Genomic DNA, 15,486 nt, shown 5'->3' with positions numbered 1-15,486 from the left:
AAAGCCATATCTCGCCGGTAATGACGAGGACAATGTGGATTTGAGAACATAGCATTGTTATACAGGTGGCGTCATGTCTGCTTCTCTCTAATGCAGTGGTTCTCAACCGGTGTACCGCAGCACAAGCACACTAGTGTGCCATTTACGTCTCGCAAGAGTGCCACGAGAGCTTTCATCGAAATTTTGAAATTATAGCAAATCTATAGCAAACGATCAATAATCTAAATCGGGCTCGATGTGAAGTTTGTATATCAGATAAATCAAAATTGCTGTCGTGTCCGCAATCAATATGCGCCCGCGAATTCTGACAAATCGCGTGCCTTGAAGGCTGAATTCATTCTTGCACATGACGTTTATTGATCACAGAGAAGAGCAGACATGTCGGTGCCTGTATGGCAGTGCAGTTTTCTTATCCTTATTGTCTTCCTAATCAGCAGCGAGAAATGAACTCCTTTGGAAGTGATGTCCACTAGGGCTCTTCAAAAATGACTTTTTTTCTTAAATCGTACTGGCTACTTGATAAAATTGTTAGGTTACCTAATTTAAGCCTACACACAAAATTTGGTACAATTCCAGCCAGTAACCGCTTTGCTACAGGAGAAGAAAGTTTCTATTTATTATATAAAAATAAATAATAAAAATTTTGAAAATTTTCTGTTCACCCCATGAAAGTGTTAGCCTGTCTATAGAAACGATGCTCACCAAATTTGGTTCAATTCCAATCAGCGGAAGCGGAGTTATTGCCGTCGGAAAATTTGGATTTGAATAAAATAGTATTTACGGTGACCGATTCTTTGTTTATTTATTATAGTTGTGCTCACCGTAAATACTATTTTATTCAAATCCAAATTTTTCGACGGCAATAACTCCGCTTCCGCTGATTGGAATTGAACCAAATTTGGTGAGCATCGTTTCTATAGACAGGCTAACACTTTCATGGGGTGAACAGAAAATTTTCAAAATTTTTATTATTTATTTTTATATAATAAATAGAAACTTTCTTCTCCTGTAGCAAAGCGGTTACTGGCTGGAATTGAACCAAATTTTGTGTGTAGGCTTAAATTAGGTAACCTAACAATTTTATCAAGTAGCCAGTACGATTTGAGAAAAAAAGTCATTTTTGAAGAGCCCTAATGTCCACTTGCTCAGTGTTCAGTGTTCAGTCTGTTCACTCGTCACTGTTTGTTTTCATTGTTCTGTGTTCACTTTTAGAAATTCGAATTACAAGCATGGCCAATTGGCCATCCACATTGCGTTCGTTACTTTGTTAGGTAACGTGCCGGACTGCCGGTACTGTCGTTGAAATGTAGGCTCGGAGCGCAACAAACCATATCAGCTAACGAACTTTCCCACCGCTGAGGTTGTAATCCCGGTTTGTTGGAACTATAATTGGACTGCCAGTAGAACTATTGAGATATTGTTATCCTCACGCGTGCTACGCAATCTCCGTGGAAATGCGTTTGGCATGTATGCATGTATTTGCATACGCCTCAACGCCTCTGTATTCGTTAATGGCGATCGTCCTCTGATACGATCGTTAAGTGCATCGACAATGCAGTATTGGGCAGAGTTTAGTGTCAAACAAACGTTATGAAATAGTATGTAAACGCAGCCCGGGCCGAAGTTTCGACGAGATCGCAGCAGACCAGTTATGGGGTAGCAGTAGCTAAAATCCAAAACCTCACACGGAATCGGAAAAAAAGTTATTCTTGCGGCTTGCACTAGAATTGTAAAGTAACTGTTCGGGACCAAAGCTGCTGTAGAATTGAAAACGATTTCCATGTTAAGTGATACCATACGTAGATGCATTTGTGAAATATCCGCAGATATAGAAGATGCCGTAATTTCTTCTGTGAAGCATAGCAAAGCCTACTTGAGTCCTCCAAAAAGGTAGAAGTACTTCGTCAGAGACCACCTCTATACGACTGTGGGTGCGGCTAAATGTTCTGGAGAGCCACTGTGCTAGTGCGCCAAGAATTATTTTTCATTTTCAGAGGGTGCCGCGAGGTAAAAAAAGGTTGAGAACCACTGCTCTACTCGATTAACACACGGTGGAATCCTGAGATAAGATTTCAAGGCGTTCTATAAGCCCGGTACCCGAAATTTGCCAAGATATCAATTCATTAGGGTTGAGTAGATGGTAAATGCCGATAATGCAAGTCTTCTCGCTTTGACGAACTTACGCGTAAGCTCTACTCTCGCACGCTGCGTACACACGTATTAATAACATACAGTCACTAAAATTTGACGTCCACGCAAGTAGCGGGGAATCTCAGCGGACTGGGGCCGCGGGCCACATCATCATGCAAGACGGGAAACTCTCCGTGAGCTGGACGAAATTCCTTCGCGGGCCGTATGTTGCCCGCCCCTGCTGTAAAGAATAGTATATACAACAACAACTATACGTTTACGATGATATGGTAGTATTATGTATTAGGATATCTATGATACATTTTAGTATACAGATATGTGTTGTATGTATGTAGTATGCATGCATAACTTGATAAGTATTACTGTCAGTAATACATCAATAACCTTACGGAAAAGGGATTCCGACAAAGAATTATTAAATACTGCGCGGATTGCTACTGCACTCGATATAAACTCTGCGTTTCATTATTGCAGGTGTATACGTTGATTAGATCATAATTTACTTCCGCAAACCTCAGCTTTACAATGGTGAGATTTCTGTTTTGCTTTTCAAATAAACGCTTTGCCCACGACGAAACAGTCATATGAACGTATCAGAATTCGCAGGCTATTGTGACCGTTATTATTTACGCTTCATAAGATCTTCTGAACCCCGAATTCACCTTAACTTGTATGGGGTTTTACCACAAAGTAGCAATTGCTATACCATAGACCGCAATTCAACTTTGCAATACGCAGTCGGTTCAGTACCTCCATGTTCACTTGAATATAATTTAATTTCGAGACCGAATATAACATGAAAACAATGATTGTCTGGTGTTTTCGATCGGACAAATGACGTTGCAAACATATATTCTAACTAAACTGTTTTACCGTGCATTTCAGAGTTATTACACCGACAAAGGTGAAAAAGTGAGTAATTTCGATATTGCTTTAAGAGATTGGACATATGGACAACTTGATTTTTGACATCTGCCTGGTGGAAAACGATACATATTTATATAGTGTCACACACAATAGCTCGTCTTCATTAATGTAACCATGCGCAACGCTCAGGCCAACGAGTGTTTCACTCATCTCTCGGAACGATACACTATTTGGTCTACGGGATAATTTGGGGATAATTTGTTTTGTTAAAATAAATTCCTGTATGTACGAAATTGATCAATGATAACTCAAAATTAGTGAATTGCAAAATCCGGCCTTGTGCACATTGTAAATAAATGGGTGGAACTAAGTGTAATTACGAAGTTTTCTCTATGACATGGGGTGCAAATCATTTGGGCGACACGCTTTCTGCTAACAGCCATTCCGGATGGTACGAATGAGCCAAATGCACCATTTCATATGGAGATATATTCGATAATTGTCCTATTCACGTGGATCACATATTCCTTATTGGGGCTGTACACGAATACTGAACACTAATCAGTGAATACTGTTCAGTGAACACACTGTAGTCCCCTGGAATATATTTCCATACGCGAAGGTGCATGTGGCTCATTTGCACCAACTGGTACGGGTGTGAAAGAGAAATGGTGGGCTGGAAATCGCTGGTGAATTTAGCTACGCCCTAATGTAGGATTGAATTAGCTAGAATATATAATTTTCGTACCGACTCCTGCAACGGACCGATACGCAATCTTGATCCTTGCTGCAAATGCGTTTGACATACCTATATCTAGCCCCCACCAAAATTACCTACCTTAACCTTATAAAACGAGAAACATGATTTTCTTGTGTAATGTCACTTCTTTGTTCCACATCAGTTGGAAGTAGGGTTGCATTTAAAACAATTGTCTGTTTAAAACACTTTATTTAAACACGTTTCAAACAGTGTTTTAAACAAAGGCCTTTTAAAAAATGTATTTTCAAGTTGTATATATATGCCATAATTGTGTAAATACTTTCCAAAAAACATGTTGTATGAGCCTACGGACGATTACCACTGGATAGAGCCGGCGTATACGACATGGGATCGTTGGAACCGTCGAAATAGTCGGTTCAACAGCTATTGTACGTGGTTATAGATCGTTTGGACGGAATGAATGTTATGATGATGATGACCGCCGACCGTAAAAATGCTGCATGGCGATATAGTGCCGGTTAACAATATGTTTGGTCTGTATATGACAGGGGTTGGATCCCTATTTCGTCAAAGGAGCTATATTTCCCCTATATTTTCAATTTGCAATGTCATTATACTATGACGTCACAATTAAATTTTGCGACGTCATGGCCTTAAAAAGCAAAACAAAAAACAATAAAACATGTTTTAAACAAGGACCTTGTTTTGAACACGCTTGTTTTATATTGATTTTTGTTTTAAATGCAACCCAAATTGGAAGTGCATTGCATGCATCAGTCACACCAGTATAAAGTTCCAAGCGTTCCCCGCACTTTACATATCGTGTTGGTAAACTGTCATATTTTGATACGAAGTCAAATGCGATTTGGAACATGGATGCCGAAAATTTATACCATGAAGACTAACAGAGTTTCAATAAAAGGTTTTATCTACGGACTATAATATCTTTTAGCATGAAAAGGGATCATTCAAGAGCTTTGACCATTTGAAGTTCTGGGTCGGAAATGCGAAACAGGTAAGTGAATGTTGAATAATTGAGTCACTGCGCGGTTATTTGGTATCATAACGAACGCCTTCATAGCACAATGTGAACTTAAAATATGATGTGGGCAGTACCAACACTAACCTTGACTGGGCCCATGAACATTTTTTGTATAACTGGGAACACTTTATTTGTACACTGTGCAGTGCAAATGTAAGCAGCGAGAGGTGTATTCATATTTCAAACCCACGGGCATATGCATACATATACATATATGTTTACTTGTCCATAGGTGCTTGATTGGCAGGCGCAGAGCCTGATGATCCTGGCGATCTGAGCCTTGCAAGACAAATGCCATCACTAGGGAACGTTATTAGCCAGTAAAGAAATACCAATTAGAAATTGTATACGCCTTTTGGTTTAGTGCGGTTGGGCGATTTCAATATATTTTGATACAGCAGGTAGGAGGTCACGAAATAGCATCATGTAACGAAGTCATTATACCAGCGGGTATACCCCCAGAGATGTTAAATTATACGAGTCCTACCTTCTCCAACACACCTCACTCGATCACCTCTACCGTTAAATCTGATTACGTGAGCAGAGAAAGGATAAAAATTTATAGCAAGCCCACCAGTAGTTCGGTTTATCACCCTATGGGGGCCAAAGACCAACGTTTTCGGAGGTGCTGACGAAGTCCTGTTAGGGTCCTGACTGGGAATACTCAATTTTCAAAATGCCAAACTAGAACCAGGACTAGAACTACTTGAAAATTCTTAGTTAGCTCTTAGCTGACAGTCAACGAAATTGGTAGTTAGTTTAAGTCTGTGTCATGGCCTTTGAGTTCATTGTAGTTGGTTAATACTATACATTGATCGCTTTTGTTTCACCGTAACCAATAATCTTGTGCTACAACGAACGGCGTACTGCTTATTTCGTCATAACCAAATTACAGAAATGGATAGTCTGTCTCCGACTTAAGCATAGATAGAACTGCCCGGATTAGCTGGAGTTTTTAACGTACAATTTTAAATTTGGTTCTATTCTCGAGCATTTTGGCCGAAAAAAAGCGAATGTCCGAGTTATACGGTGTCTGGATTAATCGGAGTTGACTGCATGCCATGAATTACAGGCAGCAAACTACTACTGCGCATTTATGGGTTTCAAGCCATACGGTTACAGAGGTTTAGAGACGGGAAGTCGGGAAGTCGTGTCACATGCCGTGAGGTGAGCGTTCGGTGGCTCAATTCTGATACAACTGACTGTGATTGTCTTGTTAAATTATAGACAAAACAAAATTGTATTTGTCTTCGAATCACCTTTGAATCCTGGAAATGAAGTGTTGGGCAAACATCTTATCAAACATGGAGACGCTGTAAAAGACGTGGCGTTCACAGTAGAAGATTGCGAAGCTTTGCTTCAAGTATTCTATCATATTACGAGTTTAAAGACGTGATCTCATGCGGTATGTACGTAACAGAAAGCTAAGGAACGCGGTGCCATAGTGGTTCGAGACCTTTGGGAAGAAAGCGACGAGTTTGGTACTGTCAAGATGGCTACTGTACAAACGTACGGAGATACCACTCATACGTTCATCGAGAGGGGTGACTACAAAGGTTTATTTCTACCTGGATACAAAGAGCCACTCCATGTTCCTGAAATCTACGATACTCTGTAAGTCACCTTGTCTCAGCAGAAGGCGTCAACAGCATAGTACTATCCTATAGTTGATATCAAACATTGTATCCTACGAAGCCTGCCCTCTATTTTCAGCGGAAATATTTTATGATAAACATATATGTAGACCCAATTCGGTGCTCTACTGGTATTCACTAGTCCAGTGTGGAATGCGAACGAGGACCGCAAAGGGGAAAGCTGTAATGTAATCAAAACGGGCCTATTTGACACATATAAAAATGGAATTTAACCCCCTGAAGCGACCACCAACGCTTGTGTGTTAAAGCTATTTCCAGTAACAAATCGATTTCAGAAGGCACTGTCTAAGGCAGGAGTGGCCAACCCGTGTCCCGAGAGAAGGTTTTAAGTGGATCGTGCGGTAATTCTCTAAAATTATTATTATATCCAAAAATTGTTAGCCCACATACTTTATTGTAAACTTGCAAAGTCAACAAATAATAATATATGAATAGCATGACCACGAAATGTGAACTGTTATAAAATAGTTTCGACGCATTATCGTGGCAAGGAGAGGCGAAATGGTTAATGCCAGATGCCAACCTCACAGTCTTCATAAATCTTAACAATTTTTGATAAAGTACAGTATTTCTTGGTAGATATATTTAGGTTGAAATTGGTACTGCTTCTGCATCGTTTTCTTCTAGTTCCCCTCCCAAAAAATAACAATGAAAAGATAGCCTAATATACGGACATCATTTAACTGCATTCGCGATAATGAGACGAAATATTTCTGGCATCGCTTGAGGCCGCTGATATGATTTATAGGATAGTGGTATGCAGCCCACGAGACTAGCATGTCTGCGCCAGTAATCTCCCATCTCCGAGCCGCAACACATCAAGATATATAAAATGTCGTTCAACATATGACTTTGCGACCTGAGTACCACCGTAAAAATGCGACCCGCAATACAATCAAGTAGTGACCGAATACATTCGTTTATTTTGAAATATTTTCTCGCTTCAATCTTGATTGCACATTTTACACTGATTTTTTATGATATAAATATCAGCAATGTTGATTGTTGGTGCGTTGTAAGATAAGTCTTGCGTTCATCGTTACCTAATCCGTCATGCTCACATTGGACGACTATAAAAGGTCATCCACACCCAGGGGCGTAGCCAGCCGAAAAAAAACGGGGGATATTTATTAAAACGGGGGATATTTTTTGAAAAGATGATATTCGTTATGCTAACCACTTTATTGCGGTTTAATACACACAAATGCCGATACAACAAGGGTAAGATAATCTAGTTTGTGTTTACGTCTTTATACACATGAACATTTGCCAGTTATCTTAAAATATAGCTCTATTATGCGCAGTCGCATGCTACAGTAACAAACAGAAGGCGCTTTTCCCTTGCGCGCCACTATTTGCCGACAGCGAGTTTCATGCGCGCGGATTTTAATACAAAGCGCGCTCGAATCATGACTCAACGCAGCAGGTGATCGACGATCACCTCGCAAATCACAATGTATCAGATCAGATGGAAGTAGCAAACAAATTTCGATGGTAGCGAGGTATCTTGACCTTAATTACCAAAGCGAGGATGTAATCACGAAAGTGCGCGCAGATCATATTACAACACAGTGGAAGATCTCTCCATTTTGCGCTCAAAGACGAACACTCGAACAGTGAAGATACGCAAATGAATTATAATCTGTTGCCGTTTGATACAAACAATCTGGATTAATTTTGTTTTAAATCAATATGATTTTTACTGTCTGCCAAGATGGTGTGTGGAGATGGTAAAGAATAATTACCGCTCGAGCTTGTGCTTGCATCACGTGAATAACAGTGGCCTGGCGCAGGCTTAGGCTCGCGATCAAAATGCATTCCTAAACGCGTTTGCGGTGTAGAAGTGACAATTGCGAATTGTCGAGGCCAAGACTATAACTTCTGGTTATTACAATAGCACATCGAGTAGCACTATCACGCGCCGCGAGTCACAGAGCGGCCTAATTTTCCTAGCCTCCAATGTTTTACTACTAGCCAAGCGCGTTATGATAGGACAGTCAGCAGATGTGCCAGAGGCCTGGGACACGAAACGGCCGGAGATCTGGAAACCCACACACAACAACCGAACTAAATGATCGCAAATTGGATCAATACATAATAGATTCCATACAGAACATTTGATTAGTACGATCTGTTTTGGTACTGTAGGGATCTGCTATCTCTAATGATTCAAGCCTAGCGCGCATGTTCTAAACGTTTGTTGACAATAGACTGTCAAACACGAAAACCAACTCGCGCGGTATCGAAATTTCAATGCGAGTGTTATTGTTACTGTGACTTCTGGTTCTGTAACTGGATAATATCGTTCAGATGAGACGGGAGAGCCATGTGAGATGCGTTTTTCGGGCTTCCGTAGACGAGAGAACAATATGAGAAAAAGGCATCACCGCAATGCATTGATCGATGGCGTGATGATGCCGCGCGGCAATTAGGGGATTATCGAATTAGAACAAGAAATATTAGATCAATGGAAATATACGTAAGACGGGGGGTATTTCGAGCTTGGAAACGGGAGGTATCGGACACCGATTATCCCCCCCTGTCTACGCCACTGCACCAAAGTGGCCCGGGCAGTGGTTCGACAAGCCGGATATTACCCTTTCGCCTAATAGATTGACAACCCCTGGTCTATAAGGTGTAAGTGATTGAAAATCTGCTCGCAGAACTTGATTGCCTAGTTTTCTATAGAATTGAATTAGCGACCGTTGATGAATTTTCGACTTGTTCATGAATCGCAATAAATATAGCCTACCTTCACAACAGCGAATAGAGTAATCCGACTGCGATCCGCTTGACAGGAATTATACCAGCCTGCACTAGTCAATTAAGCAATGGTAACATTTTTAATAGTATTGCACTTAAAATCGCTCTTCAAAGTTCTAAACTAGCTTTTCATTCACCGACGAATAACTCTAGGAACCAGGAGGCATATTAACGGTCTTGCCTAACACCATTGCAACTTATTTACTGTGATGGTATCATGATCTTTATACTAATTTTTATACCAATCACAGACCAGCACCAAACCTGTCGTTCATCGATCATGTCGTCGGGAACCAGCCAGAAAATGAAATGATGCCCATAGCAGAATGGTGAGTGGAATTGAGGGACGGACTGCTACATGCGGATATAGGCCGCATTAATCTAAGATACGAACTAAATATTATGTTATCATATAGTTTGGAGAAGTACAACGATGTTGGGTCGTATATATATGCTTTGTATGCAATAACGCAAGAGTGTTCCTAGAAATTCGACCGAAAACGGCGTTTCACGAGGACTTATAGACGGCACAATTTAAACTGTAGTGATGAACAATCAATCTTGACTCGATCAGTTGAGGCTTGAGATATATCTTTAGTCGGAATATATTTATCGGAGTGAACTGTTTCAACGGAAGCAAGTAGCATCCATTGTACATAAGACAGTTGAAGTCACCACTGGATTACTGAACACTAAAACACAATTATACACTACGTCCCAGAGGTGCTCAGTATCGAAGTACTTCTACTTTTTTGAAGTACTCAAGTAGTTTCCTCTACTTCTGGTACTTACTCAAGTAGATCTTTTTTCGCTACTTCTACTTTGTAATATTTTTTGAACTACTTACTTACTTTTCGCTATTTTCAGTTTGTCAAGTAGAAGTAGCTCAATCCCACAATAAGAAAGATAGCCTGAGGAACTTCGTGTCTGTTTTCACGTAGTACCAAAATTTAATTTTCATGAAAGTCATGTAATACCAAGAATTTTCGTTGCGCTATGCGCACAGTAGATCTGGAGTGGCAAATATGTTTTAACGAAAGTATCGTTAGATATAATTTAGATACCGGGTTGTGTGCTTCCGTTCACACCGCATTGTCGCCTATATCAAATATTTCATCGCAGTAAGTATGGCCCCCGTAACGTTCGAAACTATACCGTTTCGCAATCTAGCAATTACCTATTATACCTAGCAGCCGAAGAGGTGTCCTAATCTGAAAAAGTGGAATTTGACTTTTTTTAACGTTAGACCTGTTTTAGCAGACCACCGTTGAAACTTTCTGGACAAATAAAATGAAATACAATTCCGCTTTTTAGAAGTAGTATTTGGATTTTTCTTTCAATTACGAGTATTATACGTTGAATTCTAATTATAGTTTCAGTTCTTTTGTCTGGATGGAGAACATACATGTTGAAGTATAAAAGCAAGTGTGTTATAATGCCTTATATTTTCCGAAAATAAAACTGCCATATTTTTAATTAACATATACTATAATCGCGCCAATTGGTAAAGCCGTATCCGACACAATTTATCCGTATTGCTCATCGACTGAACTAGGGACCTAATAATATGGGGGAGGGCGCCATGCCATGATATTCTCTAAAACGGGGTGTTCGAGTAAAGAAATGATTAGTATTGCATTTCCATATAAATACTATCATTTACATCCGATGATGTGGACGACTGCTTATTCTGTCAAAAATTGAAAACTCCTGGGATGCATCGATATGAATCAAGCTCTCTACACCTTCCGCATAGCTCCCTTTGCAGCTTGTGACATTCCATGCAAGCGAATTACTATTGCTTTCTCAACTACTTACTTGAGTACATTTAAAGTCAGTCAATTCTACTTCTACTTCAAGTAGTTTTAGGTTGCTTATGTAAGAAGTACTTCTACTTCTACTTGAGTAGATTTCTTGACTACTTTCACTCCTAACAAAACAATCAAACAATCGTTTTCCTAATCAACGAATATGCACTAGTAATAACAGAAGAGTGCCCACGGGTTATAGGCATTTTAAGCTTCGCAAAAAGTGCGAAGTTCATGAATGAAAATATGCTCAAATGAATGCTTTAATATTCCTGACCATCAGCTACACATTTACAATTTTAAATGAGGGTGGAGTGACCACTCGCGATAAGCCAAACCAAGACAATTAAGGCCACGCTACTTTGTGCAATGACGGGAGGTTTTATTTGCAACTTGACCTTGCGAATCCTCGCTTCTCGCAGGTACGAACGGAATCTGTTATTTCACCGTTTCTGGTCCATCGACGACTCCTTGCTACATACGCAGTACAGTTCCTTGAATTCGATCGTGGTCACCAACGCAGAGGAAACCATCAAAATGCCGATAAACGAACCGTCCGTTGGTAAAAGAAAGAGTCAGATACAAGAATACGTCGATTACAATGGCGGTGCTGGCGTGCAACACATTGCCATGAATACACCAGATATCATATCCGCGGTAGGTTTACACGTCTTATCTCGTTCTCGACGTGTTCTTTGCGGTTCGAGTCGAGGTAGTAGCATGCTATGAATTATCGAAGGCTTATCTGGGATTCTCCTCTGTGCCTCTGTGCATCTGCGCCTCTGTTCTTACGGCGTATTTACAAAAAAGTCAAGACAACGGCCATGGCCATGTCAAGTATGAATACAAGCAACGATAATAAAAAGATCTAGTATAGAGTCAAAAAGAAAGCCTGTCGAAATATCAAAATCAAACATTGTTACATTGGGCATTAGGCCGAGGTGGATGTTAGATTTAGAGACCGTACTTGATCCTTTCAGCAACCTCATATATCTGCTCATTGCATCACACTGTGTCTACTGCAGTGATTCTTAACCGGGGGGTTCCTGAGCTAGTGACAGGGGTTCCACCGGAAGTTCAGCCGCACGCTCAAGTCATACATATGATTCGTGATAACAACCCTGTGTTCAGTCGCGTACCCAGAAGAGGCTGGGGTTCAGAAGCGAAATCCCGTCATTCTGAAATGCCGGCTTTATCCCCAATATTTATTAGCTCATTTGCAATTAAACAAATGGTATCACGCTGCTGCGTTTCGACCGATCAATATGAAGGCAATCTATAAGGCAGGGGTTCTCAACCTTTCTTTTGCCGCGCAATTTACTCTTGCTATCATATAGTTAAACGTAGATCACTAGGCACACGGGATCGATCGAAGCGCGAAGAAAATTTTCAAATTGAATAAATATCCTCCGACAAATGACCAACGAAATAATTTTGGGCCCATTCGAGCTCCCCCAATTGGTGGTCTGGATGCCTCAATTACGGCCGTGATAGATCGTATAACTCTTGTGTACGTAATGGCCGGCCGCTGTTTCACTCACGTTGCGGAACCCAATGATCTAATCCCAGCTGTGTGATTGCGGTTTTAGTTCCACTATGATGGGGCAGCTTCAAACAATTATTCGGTGAGCGGAGAAGTGGAGAATGTCTTGTACCTACTGAAGTTGCGATGCCAGAACATTCAATCCAATTAATTGTTTCATCAATTCATGTGACTCTTACATTATGTTCGATGATTTCAAGGCCAGACATTTTAAACCGACTCCAGAGATTGATGTGCTACGCCAAGTCATCAATCCATCCAGAATTCTCATCGTTGTGGTGGAGCCGTATACGTCCACAGGCAGTTGATAATAATTGCTAATATATTGCAATTTGAACATAACAAATATGACTAAACTTTCAAAACTTCTACATTTTTCCAAATGGCTCTGTGGACCACCTCAAAATGCTCCTGCGGCCCACTCTTTGAGAACCCCTGTTCTGAGGCTAAGCCTGAAAGGTAATATCAGGAGTCCCAGTGATTAACAATAAATATGCATTATTCTGTTTTCATTTAGTGTGAAAATCATATTGTCTTTTAACACTGTGTTGATGCACATTTGGTGCGCCGGTAATCTATGGCAATATATTGTAGATGTGCAATGTGGTAAATGCTTGTGATTGTAACTCAACAAGTATTCGGGGTTCCATGAAGCTTGCAGATTAGTGTCAGGGTTGATGATGGGTTCTCCAGGTTGGTAAAGATTGAGAACCACGTGTCTAGTGTTGTGCAATGTGCATTGTACATTGTGCGTCTTGAGCGAATGCATATATATTTTAAAATCTGCTGATACTGACCGCCGTATTTTATAGCATACGCGCCTGTGTTGTTTTAAGATAAGAATTTTGAAAGCAAGGGGCACTGAGTTTTTGTCGGTTCCTTTAACGTATTACAAAGTCCTTCGGGAAAAGTTAGGCAAAGCGAATTTCACCGTGAAAGAAGATCTGAATGTTCTTGAAGTAAGTGTCAATCGCATCTTGATTTCTCATTGTAATAATTCTGCTGGCCTGCTTCAACCCGAGATTGAGTCGATATACATAACAATTGACATGTTTTGAAGATCCCCGCGTCCTGTTGTCGGTTTCAGTAGTATTTCCATGTTAAAACCTTTCTAACTTTTAGCGAAACTAAATGATATCTTCATTCGCCCAAGTCCTTGTAACTTATTTCGAAATTCTTCCATGTGTAACTACTATAGCTCCAACTAGAACTACTGTAGGTGCAATTAAATAGTCTGAGAGACGTTCGTTATCTCTAGGTCCGTTTACCAGATTATCGCTGGGGTGACACAATAGATATATCTATCTATTTAATGCTGAATTTGAATGATAGGGAATCGTGTATTTTAATCGTCATCCGGAATGGGTTTGATTTAAATACATAATTTTGATAGATCCTAAAGTTCCCCGTGACCTTTGAATAGATTCGTGCAACTACACACTACTCCGATTTGCACGTCATATCGTCAGTGAATTCCACATTGCTATTTGCAATTTTTGAACTTACATCCAAAATACGATTTGGATCATTAAATGATAAATACGCTTCGATACAATAGGTTTTCAACGCTGTCTGATCGCACGTGATCTAACATAGTTTGAGATTAGACAGGTGTGATATAATTTGAAGCATCACGACGCATTGATATAAACCTGTATATTTTTTCCTGGCACCCGCCAGGAGTAATTGTAAGCACCTAATAGAGAATTCAAAAGAAATTTGGATATCCCCATTCGCATCATATCTAAATATAATTGAAACTCAGCATACGTAGTTACTCGGGTGGTATCGCGACACCGTCGACTTTACGTAATTGTACCAGATTCCTGCAACTATAATTCTCTTGGGTTTCAACAGTGTGGTGTTGTAGCGGCAGCCAGAGATGAGCATGGATTAGGATTCGGTTTTGAAAAAACAGGATTTGTGAAATTTTGACGGATTTGGATTGGATTTGGATTAGACATTTTTTTCGGAACGGATTAGGATTTGGATTGGATTTACCTATTTTCTGGGAGTTTGAAATGTCGTGTGGCGAATGGCGACAAACTTTATTCAGATCAGTTATTAATGTACTTATGGTTACTAAGTTATCTTGAATCAAGTGAATCGTTGATTGTGAAAGAAAATTTTTGAATCCCTTCATTGCATAAATTAGTATTTTTTCTGAATTTCCAGTTGGAATCGGATTAGGATTGGACATGGACTTGAATAAGAAAAAGTTATGGATTAGGATTCGGATTTGGATTTCAAGGTTCGGATTTGGATTGGATTAGGACATAGAAATTTCAAATCCGCTCATCTCTGGCGGCAGCCTACCAGAAATTCAATATTTTCGACACTCAGCATTTTCCTTGCAATCAAGTTTGCTGTATTCTCATAGGAGCTACGTATATTGGTCGATTTCGATGAAAACGGTTATCTCCTTCAAATATTCTCGAAGCCAATGCAGGACAGACCAACTTTATTTCTGGAAGTCATCCAACGCAATAATCACCAGGTAGAATTCACTGCTGCCGTTTTAATGTCGGACTGTCTGCTCATCCTTAACCGATCTGACGCTGTTCAGGGATTCGGTGCAGGTAACTTCAAAGCTCTATTTGAAGCAATCGAACTTGACCAAGACGCCAGAGGAAATCTGGTATGACAAGGGACGCCACGCAAGTCATGCCATGACCGATGATATTTACCTTGAACATTGCACAAATGCATTGGAAATATTTCGTTTGTAAATTTTTTAATAAACCGCTAACGGAGTTGGACTACTTAATTGTACATTTTTAAAATCCATAGCCATTTAAAGTCGATTTGGATGTGTGTGCAGTTGTGCACTCGAGACGACCGAGATTTTCGATTGTCAGGTTATGGAGCTGACCTGTATGTGTATATGCTCTCGTCTCTCGTTTAAACTAATAGAAGTTGTAGAACAGACTGATATT

The 15,486-nt window shown here is 40.1% G+C and overlaps 2 protein-coding genes across 2 annotated transcripts in view; one reads left to right on the top strand and one right to left on the bottom strand.

Annotated features, from left to right (window-relative positions):
- The window catches only part of LOC145456519 (protein arginine N-methyltransferase 1-like), a 340,886-nt gene that overhangs the window by 39,122 nt on the left and 286,278 nt on the right, over nucleotides 1-15,486 (bottom strand). The gene's annotated exons all lie outside the window — the stretch shown is intronic.
- Nucleotides 2,506-15,312, top strand: LOC145456518 (4-hydroxyphenylpyruvate dioxygenase-like). The gene is made up of 11 exons (XM_080334656.1): nucleotides 2,506-2,679; nucleotides 3,037-3,063; nucleotides 4,692-4,754; nucleotides 5,854-5,948; nucleotides 6,009-6,144; nucleotides 6,202-6,395; nucleotides 9,451-9,528; nucleotides 11,430-11,664; nucleotides 13,387-13,509; nucleotides 14,931-15,047; nucleotides 15,117-15,312. Exons 1-11 carry the CDS (start codon nucleotides 2,677-2,679, stop codon nucleotides 15,192-15,194), a joined length of 1,149 nt encoding a protein of 382 aa, XP_080190782.1. The 5' UTR covers nucleotides 2,506-2,676; the 3' UTR covers nucleotides 15,195-15,312.

This window comes from Botryllus schlosseri, chromosome 14 (genome assembly GCF_051294905.1).
Source record: "Botryllus schlosseri isolate E-star chromosome 14, Bs_hap1, whole genome shotgun sequence".
Classification (NCBI taxonomy): Eukaryota; Metazoa; Chordata; class Ascidiacea; order Stolidobranchia; family Styelidae; genus Botryllus; species Botryllus schlosseri.
Note: the sequence above shows the minus strand (reverse complement) of the source record. Positions and strands in the feature narration are given on the sequence as shown.

What these genes read in the sequence shown, in the direction of transcription:
- LOC145456518 (XM_080334656.1), top strand. An exon ending in GTCGTGTCACATGCCGTGAG is followed by an intron (nt 5,949 to 6,008) that starts GTGAGCGTTCGG and finishes GTTAAATTATAG; the next exon opens with ACAAAACAAAATTGTATTTG. An exon ending in ATGATGCCCATAGCAGAATG is followed by an intron (nt 9,529 to 11,429) that starts GTGAGTGGAATT and finishes CGCTTCTCGCAG; the next exon opens with GTACGAACGGAATCTGTTAT.